This window comes from Chanos chanos, chromosome 7 (genome assembly GCF_902362185.1).
Source record: "Chanos chanos chromosome 7, fChaCha1.1, whole genome shotgun sequence".
Classification (NCBI taxonomy): domain Eukaryota; kingdom Metazoa; phylum Chordata; class Actinopteri; order Gonorynchiformes; family Chanidae; genus Chanos; species Chanos chanos.
In genome coordinates, this window is record NC_044501.1 from 18,943,744 (window position 1) to 18,957,347 (window position 13,604).

At 41.1% G+C, this 13,604-nt stretch overlaps 1 protein-coding gene across 1 annotated transcript; it reads left to right on the top strand.

Moving 5' to 3' along the window:
• Positions 1–221: 221 nt before the first annotated feature.
• On the top strand, positions 222–13,062 carry gaa2 (alpha glucosidase 2). The gene is made up of 20 exons (XM_030779522.1): positions 222–334; positions 1,559–2,214; positions 2,486–2,631; positions 2,774–2,939; positions 3,034–3,130; positions 3,229–3,348; positions 3,464–3,582; positions 3,696–3,827; positions 4,863–4,973; positions 5,139–5,252; positions 5,490–5,574; positions 6,371–6,488; positions 8,641–8,777; positions 8,898–9,049; positions 9,319–9,467; positions 9,558–9,699; positions 9,925–10,023; positions 10,136–10,300; positions 12,176–12,322; positions 12,454–13,062. The coding sequence occupies exons 2-20, from the start codon at positions 1,567–1,569 to the stop codon at positions 12,514–12,516; spliced, it is 2,910 nt and encodes a 969-aa protein (XP_030635382.1). The 5' UTR covers positions 222–334; positions 1,559–1,566; the 3' UTR covers positions 12,517–13,062.
• The last annotated feature ends 542 nt before the right edge of the window (positions 13,063–13,604 follow it).

A 13,604-nucleotide genomic window follows, 5' to 3' on the forward strand; every position in this document is an offset into this window, starting at 1 on the left:
TATTCGCAGTGGTTTGGATTCAAGCGAGAAGAAGCACATTGAGAGACAAATAACGTGAGGAACTGCGTTCACTTAGTCTCACGTTAACATGTTGCTATTTCTCTTCCTTGCCAGGAGATGGCGAGAATGACTCCGCAGAGTTTTGAGCTCAGCGAGTGCGTGAGGAGCAATACGCAGAGGAACCAACTATGATTACCTTACAGCGTTGTTTGGAAGCTAGAGTAGCTTGGGAGAAGGCTTGGTATAGTCAGTGTATAGAGTGGTTGGATATCAGGCATGTAGCCAGAAGACAGCCTTCTTACTCTCTTCCACGTTTTACATCTCAGTTCAGCAGGTTTGTGAACATTTCTGTCATGTCACACCGTTATTTTCATGTACTGTCAAAGGTTTGCTTTAGCGTTGTAATCTTGGAACCTTAGCTCTTGCTCTAAGTTCATTTAGCTGGCTAACCACAGCTGACTGCGGAATCCAAGTGTCTCAGGGGAGTAAACTTTCCTAAATGTCTTTCAATGCTGAAGCTATATCGCAGTCTCCCATTTGCAGAACGAATTCATTTTTAAATATGTCATCGCAAAATATGATGTTAATTGTGGTGGCAGAGGACTAATGCATTTGGAGCAAGGGACAAGTTATAGGTCACCTGGCAGATCAAAGGGGATATTTATTTTCTTGGGACAAAGCATGTCCACTCTTGTTTACCAGTAAAACAGACTAGCATCGCTTTACAAAGCTTAACGTTATGACAAGCTCCTGTAACTAACTGATGACAATATGTGGTTGCTGTGATGGGTCTCGATTGTTTTACGAGTTAAGGCGGCCAATTAAGCAAGGTGACGATACAGTTTATGGTAGCACTATTAGAAATGACATGGCGGTGATCTGCCGCTGTTACATAAAGTCGGCGTGCAATACACGCCATTCTTTAGGGACATTATAGATCGTGAGACGGTGTAAACAAAGACTCCTTGGGCAAACCTATATTATTGTTATTTTTATTATTATTATTATAAATATATAAGAACTGATACTTGTCACAAGGTAAATTATCGCAATGTTTTTGTCACAACTGTCAGAAGGTAAATTGTCACAAGGTAATGAATTTTAAGTTGAGCGCTATTTTAGTAGCACGGAGCTTCATTGTTTGTTATTGAACCCAGCGACGGTCGTACTTCTCTCCCTATAGAAGCGCGTGAGGATGACGTCCGTTACCCATTGCACACAGTAATTTGACACTTGGAGGCCAGTCGATATAGGACATACCGTTTTGTTTGAGTAGAGTATGCTGTTGGTATAGAAGTTTTCAAACACACCTTCATGGAAAAGTCAAACCGTTTTTATCTGACATTTGATCCAGTTTCAACAGCGTTCCATAGTTTGGTGGTTACTTAATGCAGTTTTGTTCACTTCTGGCTCGAATCCAATTGAACCTCAGTTGACCTGTTGCTCAATGCCCTTGTCATGTGAAACAATGCAGATAATAGTTTCACCAATAAATATCTGTAAAGTGAGTCAATCCAATCTTCTCCTTTCTCTTTTCTTCTTTCCTTCATTTCTCCAGTCTCCAGAATGGTGTCCTACAAGCGGCTGAACCCAGAAGAGGTCTACCTGTCTGGGCCCGAGTCCCTCGCGCCTAACCCTGATGACCCTCTCGATGAAGATCCTAAAGAGGGTGATGCAGAGTTCCCTTTGTTGTCCAGGAGACCCCAATGCTCTGTGACCTCTGCCCTGCTCACCCTGGGTGGGTTGATAGTCATCGTCCTTGGTGTTTGGCTGCTTGGCACTGTTGTATGGCTGCGTAACCCTCCCTCCACAGACCCACACAGACCCCCACCACCCGCTTCGGCCACCCCAGGAGACATGCAGGAAACTGGGGCGAGGGGCCAGCCCGAGTCCTGCTCCCTAGTGCCGGAGGCATGGAGGTTTGACTGTTACCCAGAGAGAGGTGTGGTGGTTACCATGGAGATGTGCCAGGCTAGGAACTGCTGTTTTATCCCGAGGGAGGTGACTGTAAAGCCAGGATCCCAACGTCCAAACGGAGTGCCATGGTGTTTCTACCCACCGGAGTTTCCTTCCTACACCATGGTGTCCTTGAATGACACAGCAATGGGTTACGAGGGAACGCTGATCCGAAAGCAGCAAACTTATTACCCCAAAGACATTGAGACGCTGCAGCTGGATGTTCTGTATGAGTCAGACAACAGGTTACATGTGAAAGTAAGATTACAGAGTTTCTCTCTATGTCTCACTCGTTCTTTTTTTTTTTTTTGGTCCCTCCGCTCTCTATCACACTCACTCTTCTATTTTCCCCTCACTCTCTGTCATTTGCTCACTCTTCCTTCCATGACTATAAACTTACTTTTCTCATCCTTCACCGTTCCTCTTTCCCACGCTTTGGATTGACCTTTTTCTGGCGAAAATGCAAAGTTGAAGATGCTGGGAAACAGCTTAGATAACCCCCTGCCACCCTTCTCTCTCTCTTCCTCAGATAACAGATTCTGCTGATAAGAGATTTGAGGTGCCCATTGATGTGCCTGAGGTTAAAGAAAGAGCCTCCAGTCCCACTTACACCGTCGAATTCCAGAAAGAACCATTCGGCCTCATCGTCAAGAGAGCACAGAGTGGAGCTGTGCTGTAAGTACTCTGTGTGTGTGTGTGTGTGTGTGTGTGTGAGCGTGTGCGTGTGCACACTTATAAAGCGTTTTTGTGTGTGTTTGTGTGTGTATGAAGCATTTGTGTGGGGTTTGTTCTTTAAACGTGCATTTGCGTTTCTCAGGTTAAACACATCGGTAGCCCCTCTGTTTTACGCTGATCAGTTCCTGCAGATGTCCACATCCTTGCCATCTCCCTACGTCTACGGGCTTGGCGAACATCGCTCTAGCTTTCTGCACAACATCCAGTGGAACACACTCACCATGTGGGCTCGCGATGTCCCGCCTATGGTAATGACTTCAGAATGACCACTGCCTGTCAGTCCTTTAGGTTTGAGACTCATTTGTCTGTCTAAAGTCTGTTGCTCATTCTTTCTCTTTGTAGGAGCTGACCAATCTCTATGGTGTTCACCCCTTCTATCTGTGTATGGAACCCAATGGGACAGCTCATGGCGTCTTCCTGCTCAATAGCAATGCAATGGGTGAGTTCTGACACGCGCATGCACACACACACACGCACACGCAAAATGATTTCTATTCATATAAATTTAATTATGTAAATTTTCATAATTTCGCCCAGATGTGGTTCTTCAGCCTGCCCCTGCCCTCACCTGGCGTACGATTGGTGGGATCCTTGACTTCTACATTTTCATGGGTCCAGATCCTAGCTCAGTGATTGAACAGTATTTGGAAGTCATAGGTCAGCAGTTTTTCTTTTCTTACTGAAGAATTCACAGTATACAAATTACAATTCCAGGGCATGTAAACTGTTTAGAAGTTCATTAATTGGACTCTTTCTCTGCGTCTGTCTGTAGGGAGACCTGCTATGCCTATCTACTGGGCCCTGGGTTTCCACTTGTGTCGCTGGGGCTACAAGTCCAGCAACAGAACCTGGGAGGTTGTGAAAGAAATGAGGAATTACGGGATACCGCAGGTACACCGATCTTTTAGCTTTGCTTGGTCCATCTATGAATGCCTGTGTGTGGGTGCAGTTGTGAATTTAAAATGTGTTCTTTCTTCCCCCTGATCCTACGTCTGGTCTTTCAGGATGTGCAGTGGAACGATATTGACTATATGGACCGTGCGATGGATTTCACATTTGACCCTGTGAACTTTGCGACCCTGCCCGATCTTGTTAAAGACCTGCACCGACATGACCAACGCTATGTCCTGATGCTGGTAAAAAAAAAAAAAAAAAAAACAAGCTGAAAAAAAGAACATTTTCTAGTTTTATTCTGGAAAGAGGAACTTATAGAAACAGAGAAACAAAAACAGCGGGTTCCAGAAACTAGTAGCATATAGTAACATGTTATAAAAACATATAATTCGCTGTCATTTTTTGAAGTTCTGAAGACAATTGTTAATTTACCAAAAGTCTTTTATTTATTTTTTTAATTCAGCCATGATTGTATTTGCAGTTATAGCAGAGTGAAGGAAGAGGGTTTGGGGAGAACAGGAGAGTGAAGGTAGAGGGTGTGGGGAGAACAGGAGAGTGAAGGTAGAGGGTTTGGGGAGAACAGGAGAGTGAAGGTAGAGGGTTTGGGGAGAGTAGGAGAGTGAAGGTAGAGGGTTTGGGGAGAACAGGAGAGTGAAGGTAGAGGGTTTGGGGAGAACAGGAGAGTGAAGGTAGAGGGTTTGGGGAGAACAGGAGAGTGAAGGTAGAGGGTTTGGGGAGAACAGGAGAGTGAAGGTAGAGGGTTTGGGGAGAGTAGGAGAGTGAAGGTAGAGGGTTTGGGGAGAGTAGGAGAGTGAAGGTAGAGGGTCTTGGGGAGAGTAGGAGAGTAGAAATGGATAATCTGGAGGAGAACAGGGGAGTGAAAATGGAGGATCTGGGCAGAATAGGAGTAAAGAGCTGTTTGGGGCACGATGGCCAGTGAAAGAGGAACTGTAACCTGCATTGTTCCTGAACTGACATTAAAACTGCTTAATTTAGAAACTGGGCTTGAGTCTTGTGACACACTTCTTTTATCTGTGGCCTGCTGTTGTCTCCTTTTGTGGTCAGCTGACTGTCTATCCATAATCTACAGAAGAACTGCATTCTTTTGCTCATTCATCTTCATTTCAAGACAAGTTTAGCAGTGTTGGGCTAGACTTAATTTGCATTTTGAATCATGTGAAGGTTAATTATGGTGTAATTGTGTGTTGGATAGAACCTGATATAAAGTGTATGAGGTGTGACTGCTGTGACCACCCCTCTCTGATTTCTCCCCTCAGGACTGTGGTATCAGCAGTACCCAGCCTGCCGGCTCCTACTGGCCATATGAGGAAGGCCTGAGGAGAGGAGTCTTCATCAATGACTCTAATGGAGACACACTGATCGGAAAGGTACACACACACAATCTGAAGTCATCATTGAGGCAAACTAAACTCGGTGCCTCTCTTTCTTCTGATCATTGTCTACTGATTGAATTTGTAAGGGAAGTGTAAATTCTGTTCTGAATGCTTCATCTGCTGATTTAAAATATTCCATGACTTTCCATTCCCCTGCAGGTGTGGCCTGGATTAACGGCGTATCCGGACTTTTCCAACCCTGCAACGCATGATTGGTGGTACGAGAGTCTGCAAAAATTTCACCACAGAGTTCCGTTTGATGGTCTGTGGATTGTAAGTCAGGAGTTTGCGGGAGCCGTGTGTGTGTGTCTGTGTGCGTGTGCACGCGTGCGCATCCCTGCATGCGTGCGGAAGGCTTAACACTTTTCTCCAGATCTGCTTCTGTTTTTTTTTCCTAATCCCCCCCCCCCCCCCCCCCCCACAACAAGTGCTAACATCTGTATCCCTTTTTTCCTCTCTCTTTCTTCTCTTTCTCTCTCTCTCACACACTCTCTCTCTCTCCCTCTGTAGGACATGAATGAACCCTCTAATTTCTTTGATGGGTCAACGAAAGGTTGTCCAGACAATGAACTGGAGCACCCTCCTTACACCCCTGGTAAGGTCCTACAAGTTATGCTACCATCTACCCTAAACCAACCAACAGTCAGCTGCTTTATTACTGAGAAACTCATTTAGATTACTCATTACTCATTTAGATGTGTAATACTGAACCATAAAATATGTGTTGCCACATTCAACCATACACTTAACCTGCCAATCACAACAAAACAAAAACAATCCAAAGACAGTAGTGAAGTGACATCAAGCTTTGAAAATTCAGCTTCAAGTTTGTGTGGAAAAAGTCCCAGTAAGTCCAGTAAAATACACTGACACACAACCTCGAGTATTTCAGTGTGATTATACAAGCAGATCACAGATCCATGTAGAGGGCTATAAAAAAAAACAGAATAGACTGAAGCCTCGAATAAAATGTACTCTGAAGAAATAAATTTAAGTCGTCTGTATCCTTTGACTACTGTTGCTAGGTACCTATATACAATGTAACCGGCCCAAAAAGCAGGTGGATTAATGCAATTTCAGTTTGTCTCAGGACATCCAAAAAGTGTACTTCCTTCACTATGATACGACCTTCATATATCTATCAGCACTGAAACTTGGATTACCAGATTACAATAACGGAAATTGTCTATGTGAGTGCTATAAACCTGTTTTGTCGTCTGCTAGAGGGATCCTGTGTGAGTGTGTGTGTGTGAATGTTATAAAGCTGTTTTGTCATCTGCTGTAGGTATCCTGTTATTGTGTGTGTGTGTGTGTGTGTGTGTGTGTCTGTCTGTCTGTCTGTCTTGGACATGTGTGAATAAGTGATAAACCTGTTTTGTCATCTCCTATAGGTATCCTGGGAGGAATCTTGAGAGCTAAAACCTTGTGTGCATCTGCCCGTCAGAAAACCTCCACTCACTATAACCTACACAGTCTGTATGGACTCATGGAGGCTAAGGCATCTGCAAGGTACACACACACACACACACACACGCACACGGGTAATGTGAAAAAAATAATATACGATACTCATGCCCTTAAAAAGCAGGCACACCTGTATAAGGGACACCTCTTAAGTGTTATTGTATTTGTACACTGTAGGCCAAAAGTTTGGAGCCACCCCTAGATTAAAAAAAAAAACAAACAAAAAACTCAGGCTCGTATGTTTTTCTATAGAAAAAAAAACTTTCAGGGACAAAAGGAATGTCCACATTTAATTTTCACTTACTGGTTGCTGAACTGAACAGACTACGTAGCTGCCTTGGACATTTTTTTTTGAATGATTATTATGCACTGACTGCACTGGTACACAAGGTTAGCGTACTACTGCTTGCCATTGTCCAGTATCCACTAGTGTGTGTTTTAATGAAGGTGCCCTAACATTATCCATCTAAATCTGCTACTTTCCTTGTCCCAGATTATTTTTATGTAAGTAGTTGTGCACTGTATTGCTTTAGGTAAACTTTGCCTCTTTAAAACAATCAAAGATTTAAGAACCAGTGACTTCATTAAGAATTTAAGAACAAAATGGATGGATCGAGCACTTACAGGCAGTGAATGGGCGGACTGTCAAGGCGTTTTTTTGATTGGTTATTGAAAAGTGAGTGACATGCTCTATAATGTCAGCTTCAGATTCAGATATTATCAGAGACGATGCGTTTCACACACCCGTGCCTCAGCTTCTGCCGAAATGATACTGAATCAAACGAAAAGCAGCGTGTTTCGAAAATAATGAAATGGCCATCACAGTCTCCTGATCTCTCCCCTGTTGAGCTAGCGTGGGATGAACATGACAGAAGAGTGAGAGCTTTGTGTCCTGGAACTGAGAAAGAGTTGTTTGAATATTTGAAGAATGAATGGGAACACTCCTACTTTCAGAAAGTTTTGCATAGAATGCCAAAAATTTGCTCTGCTGTAATTAAAGCCAATGGAGGATATTTTGATGAAAGCAAAATTGAAACATGAACGTGCTTCTGTTTTTTGGGGGTTTTTTTTCCTTGTCAAATTCTTATTGAAAATTAATTTCTTTTCTGCCTACAAGTGTTTTTCCTCTACAAAAAAATATATGGGCCTGATTTTTTGGGTATTTTTTTTTAGATCGGGGCGTGGCTCCAAACTTTTGGCCTGTAGTGCACATATGTTGACACATGTGTTATTGTATTTGTGCATATGTTGACCTTCTTTTTACACTACTGCCGTATGTTTATAGTTCCACTTGCACAGCTGTATTACAAAAATCTCAGATGTATACCACCTCATTCAATGTACAGTTGTACATATGTTGGTACTCTTGTGTTTTTATCAGTATTTCATGTCACGTATGCCCCTATGCATTATTGTGGAAAGGTTAGTTATACACACTGCTGGACTAAACAAATATATGGGAAATCACATTCAGAAGAGACATCTCACACACACACACACACACACACACATATATATATATGTATATACACACATTACACACATATACAGCATATACATATACTGTGTGTGTATATATATATACATATACATATATGCTGTATAGAGATCTTGGCTGTTAATGAAGATCTTTTAATGCATTGTGTCTCTTTCTTTTGTAATATACTCACAATATGTCATGTGACTTTGTCCGTCATGTACTGACAATTTCTTGTAATTGCTTGTAATGTCTGGAGATTGGAAGTGGAAATGGTGATGATTAGGACTGCCAAAGTTAACACATTAATGTGTTGGGGCCGGGGGGGGTAGAAGGAGAAGGAGCTGGACACAGCATCCGTCAAAAATAGACTAGGTGGGTATTTTTCGTGAAAAGGAGTGGATAGCCGCTTCTGAAACACGCTGTGGCGAGTCACAAGCGTTGTCTAGAGTGGCTGCAATGAGCTTTAGAGGCCGTGTAGCAGCGGGAACGAGACACAGCTGCCCATGGTGGCACCCAGGGGTTAGTCAGTCAAAGTGAAAGTTAACATGTTAATAACGTGTTAAGTCGCTGTTAATGGATTAACTTGTGATTAACTCATTAACACATTAATAACGCATTAATTCTGACAGCCCTAATTATGATATTTTGTGTGCTTGTGTTACAGTGCTGTAAGTAAAAATTGTGGTATAATTTTGTGTGGTTGTGTTTGTGTGTCAGTGCTCTGAAGAGGATCCTGGTTGGAAAGCGTCCGTTCATCATCTCACGCTCAACCTTCCCCAGCCAAGGGGTCTACTCTGGCCACTGGCTCGGAGACAACAAGAGTCAGTGGAAGGACATGTATACTTCAATATCAGGTTCCCAAAATATTCCAGATGATTAGATTAGCATTAATTTGTAATTTTTATATATTAAGTTCTCTACTCTTCATAATTGACCTTTATAATTAGCTTTCATCCATGTCTTCTCTCCTCCAGGCATGTTGACCTTTAACCTGTTGGGCATTCCTCTGGTTGGGGCAGATATCTGTGGCTTTGGGGAGGAGACCACAGAGGAACTGTGTGTCCGCTGGACCCAACTGGGGGCTTTCTACCCCTTTAGTAGGAACCATAATGCAATAGATGAACAGGTACTGCACACACCAGTTCAGAACTAAAGAGACAAATCGATCTATACCCTCATAGGACAGATACCTTACTCACACATCCTGAGACCCATTTGTGTATTGTTTTAAATCTGTTAGGCAGAAATTGAAAATGAATTAGACAAATGTATTGTTAACACATGCCTGCTTTATGGTGCAGTGGCATAGGAACTTGTGGATACATTTGTGCCTATCAGCTGTTTTTTTTAATATTTCATAAATGTCCTCAAATAAAACTTTTTTTGTTTCAACAGGATCAGGATCCTACGGTGTTTAGTCCTGCTGCTCGTATGGCAATGAAGGAAGCTCTTCTCCTCCGTTACTCCCTCTTTCCTTTCCTCTACACACTCTTTCACCATGCACACATCAGTGGACACACTGTTGCCAGGCCTCTCTTCTTCGAGTAAGACACAGACCTGTTTTCTGTTTGACTAGAGACGTGTCTGTCCTATCCCGGGCGTGGTCATAACAGGTCAGGTGTTGTGTGTTTTAGGTTCCCGACCGACCAGAAGACATATGGGATTGATAAACAGTTCCTGTGGGGGAAGAGTTTGCTGGTGACGCCTGTTTTAGAGTCGGGCGTGGACTTTGTGGTGGGATATTTCCCTAAAGGTCTTTGGTATGACTTATACACGGTAAGAATCCCACAGCTGTCACTCTGTGTTTGACGTGTCCGTTTTTTCATGTGTACTTCCGTGTCATGGTCTTACCATTCATGTGTTTAATGTCATCATGGTGAGAGAGACATTGTTTTGACTGTTATGACCTTACATTATCCATTTTGTGTTTGTGTCTGCGTGTCTCTGTGTGTGTGTGTGTGTGTGTGTGTGTGTGTGTGTGTGTGTGTGTGTGTGTATCAGGGTGACTCACTCATTAGCAGCGGAGAGGAGATTAAACTCCAGGCTCCGCTGGACAAAATCAACTTGCATCTGAGAGAGGGAGCTATCGTACCTACACAGGTAAGTCTGTTTGTTTACGTAGGTACGTATGTTCTATTTAAATGTGTGTGGTTATGAACATGTACACAAACACACACACACACACACACACTCTGTGTTTTGTGTGTTTCAGAGGCCTAACACCACTCTGTGGGTTAGTACGGGTCAGCCCTTACATCTCATCTCCTGTCTGAGTGCGGAGAGCTCCGCTGAGGGAGACATGTTCTGGGACGACGGAGATAGTCTTGACACCTATGAGACCGGCCAGTACGCCTACATCCAGTTCAGAGTGGAAAAGGTACGCACCCAGTAACACAACCAACGTCACCATGTACATATCCCTTCTATAAACTCTCGTTTTTGAATTAGTAGTCACACGACCAGCATTTCACCCTTAGAAAGAATTCAACCCCTTTTCATTTTATTCACCCCCCTCTTCTTTTTTGTAGTGTGTTGTTGTGTTGCAAGCTCACTTCTCTCTTTCTCTATCTTTCTACTCTCATAATTAAGTAAAACTATCAATTAAAAAAAATTAAATAAGAAATGAAATGAACTCTCAATTAAAAACTCTCTTCTTGCTTAACCCTGAGAAACTTTGTTGACATCTTTAGTTTTAATGACACTCAGAGAACATTTACTCTGATATAGATTATGTAAACATATAGATCATAACTTTTTCATTTTATGGAGAAATCAAACTGGAATGCATAAATTACTTCAAAATTAACAGCGAAGCACATCCGTGATTGCTTTAAGAGGAAAATGGAAAAATAAGTTGAATTCAGGTTATCTTTTTACACTCAAAACTAGAAATAAATGAGAAAACTGTTAATGAAGAAAATAAACTCTTATTAAATTCTTTGACCTTGCTTAAGCTCAAGAAACTTTAATGACATGTATAGTTTTAATGAGACCCTGAGAATATACATTTTCTGATAATACAGACATAAACATGTGATCATATTCGTCAAGATAAGTCTGAATTGGAATACCACACTCTCTACTGACTGTTAAGTCAATGCATAAACAAAGACAATGGAAAAGGTCAAAAATTGACTCTTGTGGAACTCCACATACACACGCCTTATCTGAACGGCAACAAAAAATATTCCATCTGCTAGGTAAATATGAGCTGACAGCATACAAAGATATGATATTAGGTATGTATGTATTCTTCTTATGTAGGTATCAAATCATGCACTTCAGCAGTACAAAGTCAGACAGAGGACTTAAAACTTGAATGCTTTGGTTCACATGGGATTATGAATAAAAAGTGTATAGAGAGCTGTTTGAAGTAAGACGGTTAAAGACCTGTTCATGAGTGGCTACACTCCACAAAGGCAGCTTGGGAGCTAACCTGGAAATGTAAGTCAGACTTTATTTACTTAAAGAGATTAAGGCTAACTTTTAAAATGTTGCTAACTATAGAGGGGGTAGCTTATTAGAATGTCACATGATGGGTTATAAAACAGTTTTATTAGCCGTGCTATCTACAGTCTGTATAAAGGTAGGATCTCTGTGCTGGAGCCTGAGCCCTGCAGAAGGCTGTTTGTCAGTGTAACTGGGGATTATAGGCGTTTAAACATTGCTCATTGTGATTCATGTTTATGAATTGTCTCACTTTGAAATAGCTGTATGAAATGCAGAATTATTACCCTCTGCTTTAGCTGTGAAGAGTGTTTTCGATCTTCTCTGTTTTTGAATTTGCACTCCGCATACTTGCCATCATCTGCCTTTAAAGAATCCCTCTTTAAACATTTGAATTTTACTGTAATTCATGAATTGAGTGAGCTTCTGGAGAGTTTTATGATCTAATACACTTTTAACCAGTTTCCAGGTTACGCAGCAGTAAATATCAGTGCTACTAATTAGTACATGGTACTCACCAAGCCATTACCCTCTGCCGTACAGACACACATGTATAAATATCTGTCTGTACCCCAGTTTACAATTTATATATGCTTAAAATACACCCAATACAACATAGACTGCCACTGATACATGAATATATTACATTCATATATGTAACATCTAACTGAAAAATGTACACACAGCTGGTATTAGCAAATACACTGAAGTTGTTATATGCTGTGTTAATGGTAGTTACAAAATACTATTCACATTAATAGAAACTGTTATTAGCTGTGAACTACATTTCCCATGTTTCCCACAGAACACAATGACATCAGAGGTGCTACACGGTCATGAGGAAGCGTCTTACCTCACTGTTGAAAGCGTGTCCTTTTATGGAGTGAAGACAGAGCCGTCCAATGTCACGGTCAACTCTCAGGATGCAGAGTTCACCTATACAACCAATCAGGTGAGACATCTGAGTGGCCTGCGGTAAAAGGAAGGGACTACAGTATGGTCACTAATGCACCTGCTGATACGTTTTCTCTCTCTCTCTCTCTCTCTCTCTCTCTCTCTCTCTCTCCCTCCCTCTTTCTCTAGGTTTTGACTGTGAAAGATTTGGGCCTAAACCTTAGCCAGAACTTCACAATTAGCTGGACTTAAAATGGTACTGGATGTAACTGCTGTTTTTGTTTTTTAGATAATTCAAACACACTTTTTTTTTCTTTTTCTTACTTTTTTCTGCTTTTGCTATGTCACTTGTGTTTGCATTTTTAGTGTTATCAATTTTACTCTTATGTGATGGTGTGGAATTTGGAGAGGCAAAACCATTAGAACTGTGGTTTTCATAAATGTGTATTTTACTGTCAGTAGAGTGGGAAATGCCACCAGTGACTTTGACTAAAAGAAAACACCTCATTGCAGTTTTATCTCATGACAGATAGACTGTAATTTAGACTATAACTATAATAAATGAACAATAAGGAACATCTATGATTGCCTTAAACAAAAAAGGAAAAATAAGTTTGTTGCCTCTGAAATTTAATGAATTGAAGGTTATTAATGCGAGAGCTGGAACAGTACAATATTTATTTTTGAGTGGAAGTATTTCGAATTAATCTCACTGTCTCTGTTTTCATCACTGTTATTGATGATATCACAATAGCAAATGGAATCAGTGATGTTGAAAATGGTCACAATACAATGAATGTAAATTACAGAAAAGATTAGTCTTGAAACCTAAAGTTTTAAAATCTACAAATTATAAGACATCACCAGCAAAATGTCTAATTTTTTTGAGAGTACAAAAGTGAGAAGATTGGGAAAACTCATGACAAGATGAAGAGAGAGAGAAAACATTCACCCAAAGAAGAGAGATAATCGTGATTTTTTTTTTTTTTTTCCAAATCGGAGAAAAAAAAATCAGATGCCTTTTTAATACTTTAAAATGCCGCTTCTTTGAAGCAATATTAAACTATCGTTATTTTATTATGTTTTTTAAATATGCTTTGTGAATAACTGGATTGCCCTCTCCTGTGTGAAGTGTGATGAACTTGGTCATCAACATTTATCCAACAAGAAAGGAAGGACAGTATGATCACCCCTCATTTATCTGTATAGTCAGTGGTCAAATCATATTCAGGTTTATAAATATGTATATATTGTTCCCTACAAGCTTAATGGCACTTTGAGGACACTGGTGATGCTGGCGACTCTTTTGATAGTACAAAGGTACAAAAAAAAGTATGGCA

Bases quoted from the DNA above. Each gene is read 5' to 3' on its own strand.
- gaa2 (XM_030779522.1), top strand. From the start codon at position 1,567: ATGGTGTCCTACAAGCGGCTGAACCCAGAAGAGGTCTACCTGTCTGGG. The intron at 3,828-4,862 runs GTAAAAAAAAAA...TTCTCCCCTCAG, and splicing joins AACGCTATGTCCTGATGCTG to GACTGTGGTATCAGCAGTAC. The intron at 8,778-8,897 runs GTTCCCAAAATA...TCTCTCCTCCAG, and splicing joins CATGTATACTTCAATATCAG to GCATGTTGACCTTTAACCTG.